The 17,617-nt window shown below is 42.4% G+C and overlaps 1 protein-coding gene across 3 annotated transcripts in view; it reads right to left on the bottom strand.

Annotated features, from left to right (window-relative positions):
* Nucleotides 1-17,617, bottom strand: part of CUL1 (cullin 1) — a 110,204-nt gene that overhangs the window by 9,774 nt on the left and 82,813 nt on the right. For all 3 annotated transcript variants that reach the window (XM_053608355.1, XM_053608356.1, XM_053608354.1), the window contains exons 10-16: nt 6,040-6,147; nt 5,855-5,961; nt 3,989-4,037; nt 3,486-3,617; nt 2,228-2,345; nt 527-603; nt 2-133 (exon numbers count right to left, since the gene is read on the bottom strand). In XM_053608355.1, the coding sequence (XP_053464330.1) occupies nt 2-133; nt 527-603; nt 2,228-2,345; nt 3,486-3,617; nt 3,989-4,037; nt 5,855-5,961; nt 6,040-6,147 (723 nt within the window). The remainder of the gene's footprint in view (nt 1; nt 134-526; nt 604-2,227; nt 2,346-3,485; nt 3,618-3,988; nt 4,038-5,854; nt 5,962-6,039; nt 6,148-17,617) is intronic.

Raw genomic sequence — 17,617 nt, 5'->3', positions numbered from 1 at the left:
CCTGCAAAGTATACCTGTTTTTGAAGCAGTTAGTTACCAACTCTCCTTTAGACAACTGATACAACCACGTCAGCTTCCTGCCGCTATGACGGCTGGCGTAGAAGGCTGTGAACCGCTGGTAACTACGTTCCAGCTGGAGGAAAGAACAGCGTTATGGGGCACTTGTACCCAACCACGCCCTACAGCCCACGCTTGTATGGAGAGTATGCTGCTCCAAGTTCACAGTACAAAGTCAATGCTTATGCAAAAGTAAAAGACAAATGCCAGGTGTCTGCCCCTCTTGTAAAGTACTCTCAGCCCTGGGAGGTACAATGAACAGAAGTTCTACTTCAAGAACATAGGTACCACCAAGATGTGTATCACAAAACTAACCAGCCCTACGGGCCGGAGTAAATGCACATCTCTGCAGAGCTGACGGGCTCACTGTGACACGGGAACTGGCAAGAGGGACTCTGCAGAGCTGTTCCCTGAGGGGGGAAGGCCGCCCCTACTGAGCACTAACGGAACGGAAGGCAGCGTGGCTCACCTCCGACGGCAAGGCAAACGTGCAGGACTGCTGGAAGGGCCAGGATCCGGAGCTGAGAACCTGAATACTGAAGTCCACTGGGAGAGGGAAAATTCAGGAAGACTCGTAAATTAAAAAGTTCAATCATTTCAAATCAACGTGGATTGCTCTTCATTAAAATACACTAGATAAAAAATATTGCTTAAACATAAAATTAAGAATTGAATACATATAATTTTAATCCATTTTATTCAATTAAAATTAGTAAGAGGTGGAAGAGCCAGAAATTCTTTTCCTCCACAAGGATGACAGTTTTCCCTTTAACTTCCAGCTCAGCATGGTGGTGGCACGTGCCTTCCCTTTTCCATCTGCTTTATGTTTCTGTCTCAAATTTAACTTCAGTAGCTGCACTGCGCCTACCCGCACAGCTCCTGCACAGCACCACAGCCCATCCCAGGGAAACTGAAAACCCAGAAGTAAACCACTGTCTTCATTATAATTTGTCTGTCACTTATTACTGTGAAAAGACACATACAAATCTATTAATTATCCATCAAGTTTAACAATGGAATACTACTTTAGATTTAGGAAAAATGAAATTAGCCATTTTTCATTTAAAAAGACAGAAATTGGCTTGGCACCTTAGCTCAAGCGCCTAAGGTGCCAACCACATACACCAGAGCTGGCGGGTAGAATCCAGCCCGGGCCTGCCAAACAACGACAACTACAACCAAAAAAATAGCCCGGTGTTATGGTGGGTGCCTATAGTCCCAGCTACTTGGGAGGCTGAGGCAAGAAAATCGCTTAAGCGCAGGAGTTGGAGGTTGCTGTGAGCTGTGACGCCACAGCACTCTACCAAGGGTGACAGCTTGAGGCTCTGTCTCAATAAATAAACAAACAGACCAGAAATTCTCTGATGATGATGTCACATAGGTCTGCCATCCTACTCCTGCAGCAAGACCTACAACAGGCCCAGCTGCCTCTCTGGGGAAACGAATTCAAACCCAAAGCCGCAATCTTTAGTTGACTGTTATCTCCATAGGCCAAATGAGTTTCTTATAATTTAAAAAAAAAAATGCTAGGAGGCCTGGTGCGGTGGCTCACGCCTGTAATTCCAGCACTCTGCAAGGCCGAGGTAGGTGACTGCCTGAGTTCACAGGTTCGAGACCAGCCTGAGCCAAAGCAAGATTTCTCCTCTAAAAATAGCCAGGCGTTGTGGTGGGCACCTGTGGTCCCAGCTACTGGAGAGGCTGAGGCAAGAGAATCACTTAAGCCAAAGAGTTTGAGGTTGTTGTGAGCTGTGACGCCATGGGACTCTACTGAGGGCAACAAAGTGAGACTCTGTCTCAAAAAAAAAAAAAAAGCTAGAATGGATTCCAATTAAGGCTTAAAAAAGACAAAACAAGTCCATGAGACCCGGGCCTGGGTGTTCGATGAACAAGTCATCAGGCAGAAGAGGGGACTGGACCTGGATGACAGTTAGCTCGGCCCCCAGCTCCCAGCCGGCAGCTGGGTTGGTAGGAATTCCATAGCTGCCACCTCCTAATGCCACGGGGGAGCCAGAAGGAAGTGGGCAGGACATCTGGGAGAACCTTCGAAATTTCTTCCTTCTACGTCCTGGAATTTCTAACAAAGCATCTACCATCCTTACTTAACATTCTGCCATTTCTCTCATTTACTATAAGAACACTGCCTGTCAGGGAAGCTCGTAAACATACTCACAGTCTAACGGCTCTGAATTCGTCAGGTGCTTTTTGAATTGCTCATTCAAATCTTTGCTTACACCAATGTCTTGAAACATCCGCTGAAGTTTAGAGGTATACTCAAAACCACAAGCTTGCTGAAATGAACCCAGATAACTGTCTTATTAATTTGTATAAAAATATAAATACATTATCAGGGAATTTTAGAGAAATTATAGTATATGACACATGTAACAAAACTAGGAAAGCTAGTAGTTATATTTTATGGTAAAACTATGTACAGATTAAAATTAATACATACGCTGTTAAAAATAACAGCTATCAGTTGAACATTTAAATCTCCACATACACGACAGCCATTATTTGAACATCTAAGAGGAAGATAAGCTTACATCATGGTAGAAGACAAAGATGAAATCACTGGCTCTCATCCTCCTGCTACGAATAAGCTGTAGCCCCTCCCTCTAGAAGACATGTGTTGAAGCACCACCCTCCAACGTGATAGTTTTTGGAGATGGTGCCTTGGGGAGATAATTAGGTATGGATGAGGTCTTGAGGGTGGCACCCTTACGATGGGATTTGTGTCCCCATAAGAAGGCAGAAGAGAGCCCCTACTCCCTCCTGGCCATGTGAGGTCATAGCAAGGAGGGCACCTGTCTACAGACCAGGGAGAGAACCCTCACCAGGGACCAAATCAGCTGGCACCTTGATCTTGGACTTCTCAGCCTTCACAACAGTGAAATTCAACTTCCTTTATTTAAGCTGCATGGTCTATGGTATTTTATTATGGCAGCCTGAACAAAGACACTCATATAACTATCATTTTATGTCTAAGTAAAATATGTTCTACGACATACAGCAATAGCCTGGCGAGCACTGAAACACACACAGGAGTGATTCAAAGGAGGTGGACTAAGGAAGAACCACGTGACAGCAACAGACACCTCCTGTCTTCCTGCCGCTATGGGGTTGCAGACAGTTAACCAAGCCCAGAGCGAAATAAAATATCCAGTCAACCCAAAGCCTGCCAAATGTGACTATGGTCCAAGGCCAAAGGTTTGGGAGGCATGGCTGGTGGGCAGAGAGCAGCTGAGCCTGGGTGGGACAGAAGGGTCAGGAGTGCACTAGCTGTGGTAGGTCTTCAGCAGCAGAACAGCACCGCTCACACTATACAAAGTGCTGCACAGACTCCTTTCCCACCTGACAACTGGGAGAAACCAAGAACTATGTTAATAATGACCCCAAAGCTAGGATTTTTCAGGAGCAGCTGAACCCACCTTCAGCTTGGAGATCATGCTTGCTTCGGCATCATCGCTCGCACTGTTCTGATGGACCAGCCTCTTGGCCAGCATCTTTGCATAGAACTTCTGAAACACGTCCTTGTCCTCTATGTACTTGAAGACAACCATCTAGCAAAGCCATCAAGAGAACACACTGAATCAAGCACACTCCCAAGCCGACTATGCAGAGCCGACGTCACCAGCCAATTGCCACACTGCTGCTTGGCTTTGGCTGAGCCTGTGTGCCAACATTTATGATGGCAAATAAACCCCCCTGGAGCCTTTAATGTAAATATTTTCATCAATCCCTGTCATTCACATTAAACGTAAACTAGATTTAGCACAAATATGAATAGTAATGACTCAATTTAGGGAATAAAACCAGAGGTTCAAAATAAAATTATTACTTCTCACATTCCAGATGCTCTATACAAATAACCTTACAGACAACTTGCGAACAGCTACTGAAAGCGGATGTGCTTATGAAGCACCTTACTTACCACTTGATTGAGTGTGTCTTCCAGCTCTGCCTCTTCTGGGTTTTTGGAACTGGAATTTGAAAAAAGGCATTGTGTTTAGAACAAATCAGAAACCATTTAAACAAGCACCTCTTAGCTAAATCACCTGATCAGTATGTGGTTCCAGGCATTCTAATGATTAGTTCTCTTCAGATTAGTATGTGGGAAGATAGTTAACTCTCCTTCCCTGCAGCAACTTGGTAATCTCTCTGTGTGTCCCATCACAGAGGAACAGGAAACTATCATTTATAATAACCAAGATGAAAATCAATAGGAGATATTTACTGACAGTTTCCCAAAATGTCACGAATAAAGTTTTCCTTTCAGATAATCCACTTCAATGTAAGTAAATAAGCTTTATTTTCCAATTTCTTTCTATAATCTGCTATAATTTAACTTTGGAAAAAACGAAAAGGCACAGTTTCCTTTTAATGGCCTAATAATTAAAGATAATGAAACGGTTTAAATTACTACTGAAGTGATGCTTCCATTTGTGGTTATGTCTACAAAACAGATGCAGTAAATAAGACCTCTAATTCATATATAGTATGAACCAGCTACCAAGCAAACGCTGAAGAAGTGTTGTGTTTCTAACTTAAGAACAGCTAGTTGGTCCAGAAAATCCAACCCTTTTCCACCAACAGGTTACGGCTGGTTCTCCTCGTGCCCTCTCTCAGAGGTTTCAACAAGCTTGTTAAAGAGAAGTTTTGGAAATGTCTCCAGCAATCTGTTTGCTGCAGTAGCCTCAACTAATAACATTAATGGGCTTGACAAGGGACATTTATGAAAAGACAGGGAGAAAAAGAATTCTGTTTTGTCAAACCAACCTGAAGACCTAATAGAGTATTTCTATATTTAAATTACTTAAATTGGTCATATTACATAGAAGAAGAAAAAAAAAAGAAAATCAAGTCATAAGAGGGACTCCAGTATACTGAGGTTATGTTAGCCTCAGAGAGCTAAAATATAACTTATTCACTTAAAAGCAGTATAATCTGGGAGCATGGAAAACTATTGCAACAGAAATTCAGATGGCAATTACCTTCCTTCATTACAATCTTTAACATTTGCTCAGTGATGTTTGGAATAATAAAATAAAACTTGAGTATTTCCTAAAGTGAAAGCAACTGTTAAAAAGAAGCTGAGAAGAACCAAAACAAACACACACACACACACACACACAAAATCAGCGAGCACTTAAAAAACACAGTGCAGGGTGGCGCCTGTGGCTCAGTGAGTAGGGCGCCGGCCCCATATACTGAGGGTGGCGGGTTCAAACCCGGCCCCGGCCAAACTGCAACCAAAAAATAGCCGGGCATTGTGGCGGGCGCCTGTAATCCCAGCTACTCGGGAGGCTGAGGCAAGAGAATCGCTTAAGCCCAGGAGTTGGAGGTTGCTGTGAGCTGTGTGAGGCCACGGCTCTACCAAGGGCCAGAAAGTGAGACTCTGTCTCTACAAAAACAAAACAAAACAAAAAAAAAAACACAGTGCAGAGAACAAAACACTTTATATTGCCTCCAACTCTTAACACAAGAAAACAGATTACAAAAAACACCAGCTGAGAAATAAGACAATTAAAAAGTAAAGAATACGAAATAACAATAAACTCATCAAACAAAAATATATTTTGAAAGTACAGAGTAACAAAAGCATGGAGAGTCTTCTATTTCAGAAGTAGCCAATGGGAGCCGGTACAGATTTTCAACTGGAAAGGAGGAGATATTCTGTTTTAAGTTTTTGTCCAAAAGGCACAAAATGTACAATGTAATCTGTGTGAAATGTAATGTAAATTTTAATTCTTCATGTAAAAGCTGTGATTTACTAAGAAAAAACATGGTTATTTAGTACCTTTTCTTCAACAAGGAGTCACAGTAGCGAGCCAGCAGCTCAGGGGACTTGCTGGATGACTGGGCCATCTTGGTAACTGCATTGTTGTTTATGAAGCGCCCACAAGCCTGTGTTACACAGAACCCAGTTAGAGCAGAACGCCCGATCCACATGCCGCAGGGACGTCACAACAGTAGAGCACCTACCTTATCAAGAGCAGCCACAAAGCCGGCATCATTATTGAATGCAGACATTACCAGTGCATTGTACTTTTTGTGAACATCCAGCACTGTCTGTACATACATTTTGGGGTCCTTAAGAAGAAGAAAAACAGAAACAAAAGGTGGTTATTGGGGATTAAATTATATGTTACTGTACCACCTATACATTACTTTATAAAATATCCTAGAAGATACAGATAACTTCTTCAAAAAAGTTAACAAATGAGATACTTTTGGTTTGACATTTTGTTCATGTATTATAATAAAAGACAATCTACTCACTACACTCAAAATTACTGACATATATATATATTTTATTTTTTTTTGAGACAGGGGCTCTCTCTGTTGCTTGGGCTAGAGTGCAGTAGCATCATCATAGTTCACTGTGGGCTCAAGTGATCCTCCTGCTTACAGGAGTGCCACAACACCCAGCTAATTTCTCCATGTTCTGTAGAGACAAGGTCTTGCTATGTTGTTCAGGTTGGTCCTTTATCTCCTGACCTCAAATGATCCTCCTGCCTTGGCCTTCCAAAAGTGCTGGGATTATAGGCATGAGCCAACAGGTCTTATCAAAACTGCTGATTTCAAAACCAATGAAAACTCAAAAGAGATCATGAAAAACATTTTTCAAAGTGACAGCTTTGCTTAACCCATTTTTTGTTGTTGGAAGTTCAAATTCTAGACTTCTGTGTTTCAGCTGGAGAAACAGATCAGCCAGTGAGAACAATGACCGTCCAACAGCCTAGAACTCGGGGCAGGCAACGACGCAAGAGTGACACAGGGGACTGGAGAAGGGCCACCTGGCAAACTAGATGTCCACAGTGGACACCGCTGTGGAGCAAGGTGCAAGGCCAGGGCGAATCACTGGGGCACTGCTAGGGTGGGAAGGCAACAGGGAGCTTCCAGACAAGGACAGGACGGAAATGAGATGGGAAGAGCAGACTTGGAAGGCTCGGGTAGCAAAGAAAGACAGCAGTGACAGGTGGCAACAGACACAGCACCTAGTAATAAAAGATCGATCACAGCTACTCTGAGCACTCTGAACGCCAAGCCCTTCACCTGGACTGCCACAATCACACATCCAGTTGGGTACTACCTTTATCCCCACTTTATAGATGACAACACTGAGCCCCAAGTAAGCATGTGGCTGAGGGTAAGTGGTGGCAGAGTCAGGCAGGGCCCAGGTAGCCGGACCCCAAGCTTGGTACCTCCTCATAGCTTTGAAAAGGGAAAGGCCAAGGTACCAGGTCAGAAAAACACAGAAGCAGCTGAGGCCAAGCCTGAGCACGATGTTCTGGCTCACGGTCAGGGAGGAGTGGGGAGAGGAAGGTGGACCAGGGAGCAGGCAGTCCACAGAGCAAGCCAGGAGAGCTCCTGACTATTCCCAGACCAGGCGGACCAAACGGCAGGGAGCTTAGAATGTTTGCCAGTGTTTCCAAATCCCTGACATGTTCATCTGCAGGATTCGGACACCGTAAGCCAGAAGTCCCCAAATTTTAATTTGTCTGCATTTTTATAATGTTTGATTTACTTGTTTTTAAATAAAGATGAGTAACCAGTAAAAATGAAAAATTTTTCTGAAACAGAATTATATAAAAATTCCAGAGGTTTTCTATTAAAACTGCAAAGTTTTTTATTATAAAAATATTGTGATAAGATTATAATTTCAATAAGATAAATATAGTCTCTACCTGATATGAACACTTGATAAAACATTAAATGGGAACTTAATGCAAAATAACTGCCAAATAAAAATTACTTAAAATATTGAAAAATACCAGAGATACTTAATATTTTAAAACTACCATCTTCACACGTCAAGGCACACAAAACATGAACCGCCCCATCACAGTCCTGCTATTTCATGACGACACCCCAGGTGCGGAGAAGCCTCTTCCACTTCCTCCCACTTGCTCTGATGCTCCTACACAAAGCCTGCATCCCAAACCCATCCACTGGCACGCTTCTCAATTCATAGGAACAATGGAAATCCTGTGTTTTCTGCTTGACATGATTTTGGTTTGCCATTGAAATCAACATCGCTTTTGCCAATTTAGAGTTTAGATTGCCTTTTGATTTTATGTCAGATACCCTCTAGTATTCATATTCTTTTCTCATTTCACAAAGAACTCTGGCCTACACTGAGAATCCAAACACTGGGAAATGCTAGCAAACTTTATAGGATCATGTTCAAATAAAGCAACATTCAGATATCTTAGTAAAAATAACAGTGTTACACTGGACTGCTCATCAGAAGTGCCTTGTTTCACATCGAAAACTTACTATTTTTTGGAATACCAGAGGATTTATACACCGTATGTGACATACATAAACATATTAATACTTATTTTATTTGCAGGAATGATCCATCTCAACAGCAGAGGGGCCTCACCCCCCTAGCAGCCCATTCTTGAGAATGCCAACCTTGACCTTCAACTCCACATCAGGGTGCCCTGTGCCTGCCTGTGACTTGTCACTGATGGATTCCTTTGAACCTGCAATGCCTCTATGTTGACTATAATGTTTCAGAATCATAATACTTTCCCCCCGTTTTCTTGACCAGTTTTTTTCTCAGATACAGAATTTACAAAAAAATGTTAATTATCAAAGAATACCAATATTTGTGGAAAGACAAATCATCTCAAGAGCAAAGAAGTCTTCAGACTCTAATTCCAAGATCCCTTCTACTACGGAACACCGGCCAGAAGTCTGGCTAGTGCAAAGGGTGGGTCTGAACAGAACCCACTAAAGTAAGAGTGTACCAACACACTGGGCCTTGGAAATCTGAATTTAGCATTTGAAGTTCAGAGAAAAGCCATTTAGAAACCTGGCAAGGGACAGACAGAGAAGAACACACTAGAATAATACAGAAAGAATTTTAAGGAAGAGGAGTCAGCAATGTCAAATAGAAAAAGTTGTTCAAAAGGTGGGTGAACTCAGCATACAGGAGGTAAATGATCTTTCAGAGACAGATTATAAAAGCAACAGACAGAAGGAGAGAGCTAAGATCAGCTGGACCAACTGCCTATTTATTCAAGAAAATGAAGAATGGATTTTTGAGGTTTAAGAAAGAAACGGAGGGCTCGGCGCCTGTGGCTCAAGCTGCTAAGGCACCAGCCACATACACCTGAGCTGGCGGGTTCGAATCCAGCCCAGGCCCGCCAAACAACGACAGACAGCTGCAAGCAAAAAACAGCCGGGCATCATGGTGAGCACCTGTAGTCCCAGCTACTTGAGAGACAGAGGCAGGAGAATCGCTTAAGCCCAGGAGTTGGAGGTTGCTGTGAGCTCTGATGCCATGGCACTCTACCCAGGGCGACAACTCGAGGCTCCATCTCAGAAAAAAGAAAAAAAGAAAGGGACAGACGTGGTACCTGATCAACCATTTATTCAACTATAGGCAATACCTTTCAGGTCCTGTCCCACAGGGATCTCACACAACTCCTCCATGATTTACATCATTGTTCTTTTGCCGATGACCAACACACTTCTACCTGTGGACCCAACTTCCCCATTGAGCTCACACAACCTGCCCTTGGAGATCTCATGGGAAGCCTTCATCTTCTGTAGCTCTCCCTCCAGTAAGTGCCACCACAAAGCTCGGGCCAGCACTCGGGAAGCACAACTCCTCCTGTCCAACATCCATACCAGCAGCACGAACTGCCCATTGTTCTTCCAACACGGTATTGCTTGAAAACTTTGAATATGCTCAAAATTAGAAAGAACATTAATATCTGCCCCATACATTCACCATCCAGTCTCGATAATGATCAAAGTACAAAACCTGTCCATTGTAAAGTCTCTCCAATTCATTTTTCTTTCTGTCCCCACCAAAAACAATCAATCCACTGTCCATTGGGCCACTATTATTATCGCTTCATCTGAACCACTACAACAAGCCTAACTGGTATACTCACAACCACTCTTTTTCCTTTTAATCCATTTTCCAATTGGTAGCAAGCACTTTTCAAATAAAAATTCTAATCTTGTCAATTCCATGCTTATTATATTAAAATACCTTTGGACCAATTTCTTCTTGTCCTTAGGATTAAGCAGACCTTCCAATGTGGCTTTGAAGGGGTGTCCTTCCACTTTCTTAAGTCAAACCAACTTCTCAGTTATCAGAGGGCTGTCTTTACACTCTTCAAGAGGTTGCATTCTGTCTGGGACCCCCCACCCCCACCCTCTTGCCTAGCTGGTTCCAACTCTTCTGTCAATCTCAAACACTTTTTTTCAGGGATACTTTCTCTGAACTTCCAAGTCAGGCTAATGATTCCCTGTTAGAAACTGCCCAAAACTCATGGTAATGCCAACCATACACCCAACTCCCCAACCGTGCTGATGGGCTGCCTTCCCTGTGGGCACAGGTCAGTGACGCCTGCTGGGAGCACATCCACCTACTCACCACTGCTGTACTTCAAAGCACTTAGTAAAGTGGCAGTCCCCAGGTGATAATCAAGTGGAATGACTATCTTAAAAGGATTTCCACTAAAAGGAAAGGGTCACAGCATAAGCCTGCACAGCTATGTAGCTGGGATAGGAATGTGTGATCAGAGGGATACATTTCCACTAAAAGGATAATTCTTAAGGCCAACTTCACAAAGAGAAAACATACTTTAAGAGTCTCATAGAAGTTCTCTTTTACTTGTTGTTGTTGCTGTTGTTGAGACGAAGTCTTACTAAGTATACAAAGCAGCATACGAAGGGGATGGAGGGCTCATCTCACAGAGCGGAGTGAGTATACGTTTAGGTAGGATGAGGAGCGATCCTGAGCGAGACTGCCACCCTGAACACTTCCGAACCACCCGGAACGAGCTGCAAGAATATCCGGAAGAGGTGAGTCAGGCACCTGTACTGTTCACAGGTATAAATTCGTGCTCCGGGCAGTGACGGAGGGAACAGTCCCTGAAACCTGCTCTTATCTCCAGCTCCCCTGAGGTCCGTCTGGCATCACATCTTGCATCCAGCAGAGGATACAGAGAGCAAGCAGATCTCTCTTTGAACAAACTTGTATAAATAAGAGCTTTAAACAAATTCTCTGCGGACAGTCAGCAACTTCACAGTACTAACCTCATAATTTCTGTTCGAGAAGAAGGAAGGGGAAAGCATGGAAGCCTCACTAAACCATAACACAGCCTGTTATTTGGAGTCAGGGCACTTCCTTCCCTAAGCATTAGGACTTGGTCTTTGAAGTAACATCTCCACATAAAACAGACAGAAGCAAAATTTGGGGGGGATTGTAAACCACCAAATAAAGAGAAAAACAGATAATCTGTCTCTGTGCAATCTATCCACTTTGACAATTCCTGTGAAAATGTTTAACCCTATAATGGCTTTCTCCAACACCCAGCATGTTTCTCAGGGTCCCTTCCACTGGCAGTTTGTGTGTGCTCAGGGAATGAAATTAATTTTCATATTAACTAGTATACAAACAAAAAAAAATTAGGAAATGTGAGAACTTAAAAATCATTTAGTAATAAAATAGTTTTTCATTCTCTTAATAGGCTTTTCCTATTCCATCGTCTAAGCTCTTTCAATAGCAGAAATCGACAGTTCTTCAGATGACTGTGAATTAAAATTTATGAGACAAAATCACTAGCAATTTAACAAATTTTTCGCTGTTCCTATTATTTTAATGTCTTCCCACTACTTTTTGTTCCAACCATTTATATGTATATCCATCTTGTGATCATGGCTCTTAGTCTTACACCATCATCAGTATTTAATAAATCTTTAATCTGATCATGACTTTGGGGCTCTGATCCCTATCACACATTCCTATCCCAGCTACATAGCTGTGCAGGCTTATGCTGTGACCCTGGTCCTTTTCATGCCCTGGCTAGTCTCCTAGTTCCTGGCTCATGCCCACGTCTTCCTTTAGTCCTGGGTAAGGCTAAAGTCCCTGTCTTTGGCTTCTGGAATTACTATGTAAATGCTACTAAGGCTCTCAGTTGACTAGATTTAGGGGCAGAAGGATGAGAGATGAAAATACTATCCTATGTGTTTTGAAAGCAGAACTAAGTTAAAACTTGTCAGGAAAAACTGACCTCTCTGAAGAAAATGAATACAATTTACCAGAGAGAAGGATGTTTCAGAAAGGAATAAGACTAGTTCAGAAACAAGAATACTGTGTAGTGAAATTCACAGGGAGGGTCTCTGACCTTGAAACAATTAGCGGTCACTTCAGAACTTATAAATACATTGCAAGGTTTACCCTAGAATTTCATTTGATGTGAGTATAAACTCAGATTGTGGTAGGGACATGTTTCCATAAAAGGTTTACTTGGGAAATCATTAAAGTCTTCCCCACAGTTGAAAGATGAAAGGTGTGTCCTGGATATAAAAATGACAGCCTGGTTATCCTAGACACAAATAGACAACTGGGTATTTTTTCTTTTAGAGAGAGAGAAAAAAAAAATATATATATATAATATTATACATATATATTATGTATATAATATATATTATATATGTATTTTGAGACACATATATATATATATTTTTTGAGACAGAGTCTCATTATGTCACTCTCAGTAGAGTGCTGTGGCGTCACAGCTCACAGCAACCTCTAACTCTTGGGCTTAAGCAATTCTCTTGCCTCGGCCTCCCAAGTAGGTGGAACTACAGGTGTTCGCCACAAGGCCTGGCTACTTTTTGTTGCAATTATCCTTGTTGGTTAGCTGGCCTGGGCCAGGTTCGAACTCGTCAAGTTCAGTTATATGCCTGGTGCCGTAACCACTGTGCTATGGGCACTGAGCCAGAGAAAATAATTATTCTCGTTATCCATGGCAAAACAAAATAAATCCAAACCATCTTTGCCTCCCTGAAGTTACCTATAATGTACAGATTTAGCTATACGTTATCTGAACCAGTTTATATTATTAAGCATTTATCAGTTCTTTGTGTAATTAAATCTATCAATTTGACTTACTTTAAAAGTACCTCCTTTTATCCCAAAACAACTTCCTTCCCTCTAACATCCACTTAATAAAACCCTGTAGATTTCTTAAAAAAAAAAAAAAAAAAAAGAGTCTCACTGTTGCCCTGGACCAGAGTGCCATGACCTCATGGTTCACAACAACCTCTAACTCTTGGGCTTGAGCGATCCCCTTGCCGCAGCCTCCCGAGCAGCTGGGAGTACAGGCGCCCAACACAACGCCCGGCTCATTCTTCTATTCTTAGTAGAGACAGGGCCTCACTCTTGCTCAGGCTGGTTTTGAACTCCTGAGCTCAAGCAATCCACCCGCTTTGGCCTCCCAGAGTACTGGGGATTACAGGTGCGAGTCAGCACTCCTGGTTGGAAATTTTTCAAACACGGTCAAAACGAGAAAGAATAATAACATCAACCCCACAAGCTCATCAGTCAGCTTTATGGGACAGCTTCTGGCCCTATCAGTCCAGGACTTTCTCATCCTATCCTCTTTCTACACTTTAAGATTGGAGGGATGCACATCACACCTTCTTTGACCAATCCAAGCCAGGTCAGACTCCAAATGTGAGGTCCCCTAGCTTAGTTTATCACTGACTGGAAAATGTTCTTCTCTTACCATCTCCAGAGTGTGTGGATTAGGTCTCAGTTGTTTAAACATGCATTTGGTTGCAGAAGAGAAAGGGAATTTTGGATGTAGAAACTAAATCCAAATCTACCAGAAGTACCCAGTACTGTGTTACCCTAGTCACTCTGAGGAAAATTCATACATGATTGGTTTTTTATAATTATTTCTAACTCAACATCTCAATCTAGACCATAGAACGTTTTCATGATTCTGATAAAGTTGTAGGATCCACCCTTTAGTCTGATTATATATCTGCCTATGAAAGTCTTCGTCTTCAGTGTTCCTTCTATAAGTACAACCGTCCCAGGGCTGAAGCCAGACATTCTGGGTAGTTCCTGAAATTCCTCCTCCTGTTTCAATATAGTTTCTCTCAAAACTGCAAATAACTTTCACAACTTTGCTCCCCACTCAGTATCTGTGGCTGAGTACCCCCAGCAGAGACCCACCTCTGTGGGATCATGTTTTAATACCAGGTAGACTGAGGTTACAAAAACAAGGTATGGTTTTAAAGAGGACTTTGTGTTTTTGTTACCCCATCCTGCCTAAAGACAGAGAGTAATGCAACATTCTCTTATATCCTAATTTATGTTCATTCACGAAACTGTCTTTGTAGGGGATACAGTAGCTCCCAGATTGCTGAGGAACCAACTGTATCATCGAATATTAATTAACAAGTACTACATAAGCCTTCATTATTCGACTCTTCTGAACTTGATTTTGGCATTTTGCTATAAGCTGGTATCAAGAAAAATTACCAAGCTACCCAATGACTTGACATCCTGTTTCCTTTAAGTGTGTTGGTCACTCTGTCCACAGTTCTCTTTAGGGGGAGCCACTGAGAAAGTATTCTCAGTTCTGACTACCAAGAAAACTTATTCTTTTGAAAAACTAGCTGACTGCACTGCACAGTACTGACTGTCTTTACTGGACAGTCTCAGAAGTGATTAGAGAAATTTGGCAGCAACTCTATGACCTACCTCCCCCAAGAGCCCGGCCTGCACTGCACACACTGCCTCACACCAAGCCTTGCTTTGCATTTCATCTACTAACATTCTACTCTTCAGTTTATTTAATTTATCCTGTTCTATTTTATGTGCTATGTTTCCCAGAGGATTTGGGGCTGCTTACACAATCCTTTGCCTCCTTTGGTGCTTAAAAAAGAAAGGTCTTGATATCAGAAGGCCACAGGTTCATCACCCCTGCAGTTTTATAAATGTCGTAAGGACGTAGGATGGAATAGTTAAGGGGACTTTTTTCTAGAAGGGGGGATTTGAATTGGCCTGAAAAAGCAGACCTGAACCAAGCAGAAAGCAAATACGAGCATGTTGCAAGTAGAGCTATCAGCATGAGTACACATAGAAGGCAGCCGGGGAATGGGGTATGATGATATATATAATAGTTTCTTTCACTGGAAGATGAAGTTCTTGAAAATTAGGCCAATTGAGCCAGGCACTTTGGGAAGCTGGGATGAAAGGATGGCTTGAGCCCAAGAGTTTGAGACCAGCCTTGGCAAGACAGAGACACCCTACCTCTAAAAACAAACAAACAAACAAACCAGCCAGGCATGGTGATATGCAGCTATACTCCAGCTTCTCAGGAGGTTGAGGTGGGAGGATTGCTTCAGCCCAGGAGTTGGAGGTTACAGTAAGCTATAATTGCACCACAGCACTCCAGTGTGGGCAACAGAGTGAGATCCCATCTCAGAAAAAAAAGAAAAATTTGTTTTTTAAATTAGCTGGGTGTGGTTGCAAGAGCCTGAAGCCCCAGCTACTTAGGAGGCTGAGGTAGGAAGATTGCTGAGCCTGAAAGTTGAAGGTTGCAGTAAGCTATGGTCATGCTACTGCACTCTAGACTGGGTGAAAGACCAAGACTCTGTCTCTTAGATGGCAAATCAGACGAACATTTTAATTTAGTATAATATTGTAATTATAAGCATCATCATTCAGCCTGAGCAAGACTCCATCTCTACAAAAACCAGAAAAATAAGCTGGGGATGGTGGACATGTCTATAATACCAGCTGCTCAGTAGGCTGAGGCAAGAGGATCGCTTGAGTCTAGAAGTTTGAGGTTGCAGTGAATTATGATGATGCCACTGCACTCTAGCCTGTGTAACAGAGTGAGACACTGTCTCAAAGAAAAAAAAAAAGGGCTGGGCGCAATGACTCACGCCTATAATCCTAGCACTCTTGGAGGCCGAGGCGGATAGATTGCTTGAGTACAAGAGTTCAAGACCAGCCTGAGCAAAATCAAGACCCCACTGCTACTAAAAACAGAAAAACTGAGGCAAGAGGATCGACTGAGATGAGCTGGAGGTTGAAGGGTGCTGTGAGCTATGATAGCACAGCACCCTGTCTCAAAAAACAAAACAAAATAACAAATCATAAGCAAGAGTTTTACTTTGTTTAAAACAAAAGAATGAAAAATGCAGGGTAAAAGTGCAGATGTATTGAGTAGTATTTTTGTAAGATGAAACTGCTGATTATCAGGAAGGATGAATGAGAAGGGGAAGATGTAAGTCCATGCGGGAGGTGAAGTAACGGGACTCAGATTAAGATGGCAGCCTTGGGACCAAAGCGAAATGCCCAGAGAGAAACAACCAAGGAGACAGGAATTACCACACTTTGTCAACTCCTCTGAGAGGACAGAGGGAGAGACAACTCACTGCCAAGACAGGGAGACAAAGATTCTCATGCCATGTTCAGATTCAGCAGGAAATTATACCCTGGGAGAGACTATTCACGTCTGACACGCACAGAGGACAGCAGGGCGCACGGCCGCCATGTCCGTGCTAAGGAATGGAAGGAAAGGGTGAGTTAAAGTGGACGGTGGTAAGGTCACTGAACTAGGCAGATGAAGTCATGCAGTTCTGATCTGAGAAAGGAGAAAGGCAAACCACTTCTGAATTCTTGATGTCAAGTCTACTATAAGCATGCCTTAGTGCTTACTGAATGAACGAAACGCTCATTTCAAGTTTATCTTTATCTGCAACATTTGTTTGCCTTTTCAGTTGTAACATCACATAACTACAGGTGCCCCCAGCTTACTTGGGGTTGCACCTTGATAAACTCAACATAAATTGAAAATACTGTAGTTAAAAGTGCATTTTTCACCTTACAACATTTTCAATTTACTACCCCATTGTTAAGTAGGAGAGTACAATGAAAGTACGTTGCTTTTAGACCGTTTTAAAGTTGAAATCGTCTTAAGTTAAACCATGGAAAGTAACTGCTTTGGTAGATTAAAAAAATGAAAAGCCTATCACACAGCCACACATACAGTGGGCATTAATTCTTTTTTAAATGACAACATTTAAAAGGACAATGTATGGTCTCTGCTTTCAAGACACTCCCCTTAAAACCTTACTAAGTGAATGGGACCCATCCTCCTATATTTTAATACAGATTATTTTTCTATAAATGTCTATAACATTGCCAACTACTGAACACATACATTTTGCTTTGGCCCATCTATTTGGCCCACACAAGGTCTTTTGATTATCTGACTTCCATAAGCATTTTAATGCCATATAAAAAGGTATCCCCAAACTATTCCAACCTCTTCCCAGTCCAGCAGCCACACACAGGGTAACTTGCCTATTCAAAAGTTATTGCTCCCATCTTTTGTTTGGCTCTAAACCAGTTTTAAGTCTCATCCTTGAATTTTTTTTTTAGACAGAATCTCAGTATGTCGCCCTCAATAGAGTGCTGTGGCGTCACAGCTCACAGCAACCTCAATCTCTTGGGCTTAAGTGATTCTCTTGCTTCAGCCTCCGAAGTAGCTAGGATTACAGTTGCCCACCACAACGCCCCACTGTATTTTTTTGTTGTTGTTGTTACTGCGGTTGTCACTGTTGTTTAGCTGGCCCAGGCCGAGTTCGAACCTGCCAGCCTCAGTGCCTGTGGCTAGTGCCATAACCACTGTGCTACGGGTGCCGAGCCAGTATTTCTTTTTTCTTTTTCTCTACACCACTAGGAAAGAGTCACAAACATGTTTCTTTGTGTACGGGT

Source organism: Nycticebus coucang, chromosome 11 (genome assembly GCF_027406575.1).
Source record: "Nycticebus coucang isolate mNycCou1 chromosome 11, mNycCou1.pri, whole genome shotgun sequence".
Taxonomy (NCBI): domain Eukaryota; kingdom Metazoa; phylum Chordata; class Mammalia; order Primates; family Lorisidae; genus Nycticebus; species Nycticebus coucang.
This window is presented reverse-complemented; position numbering and strand designations above follow the sequence as displayed.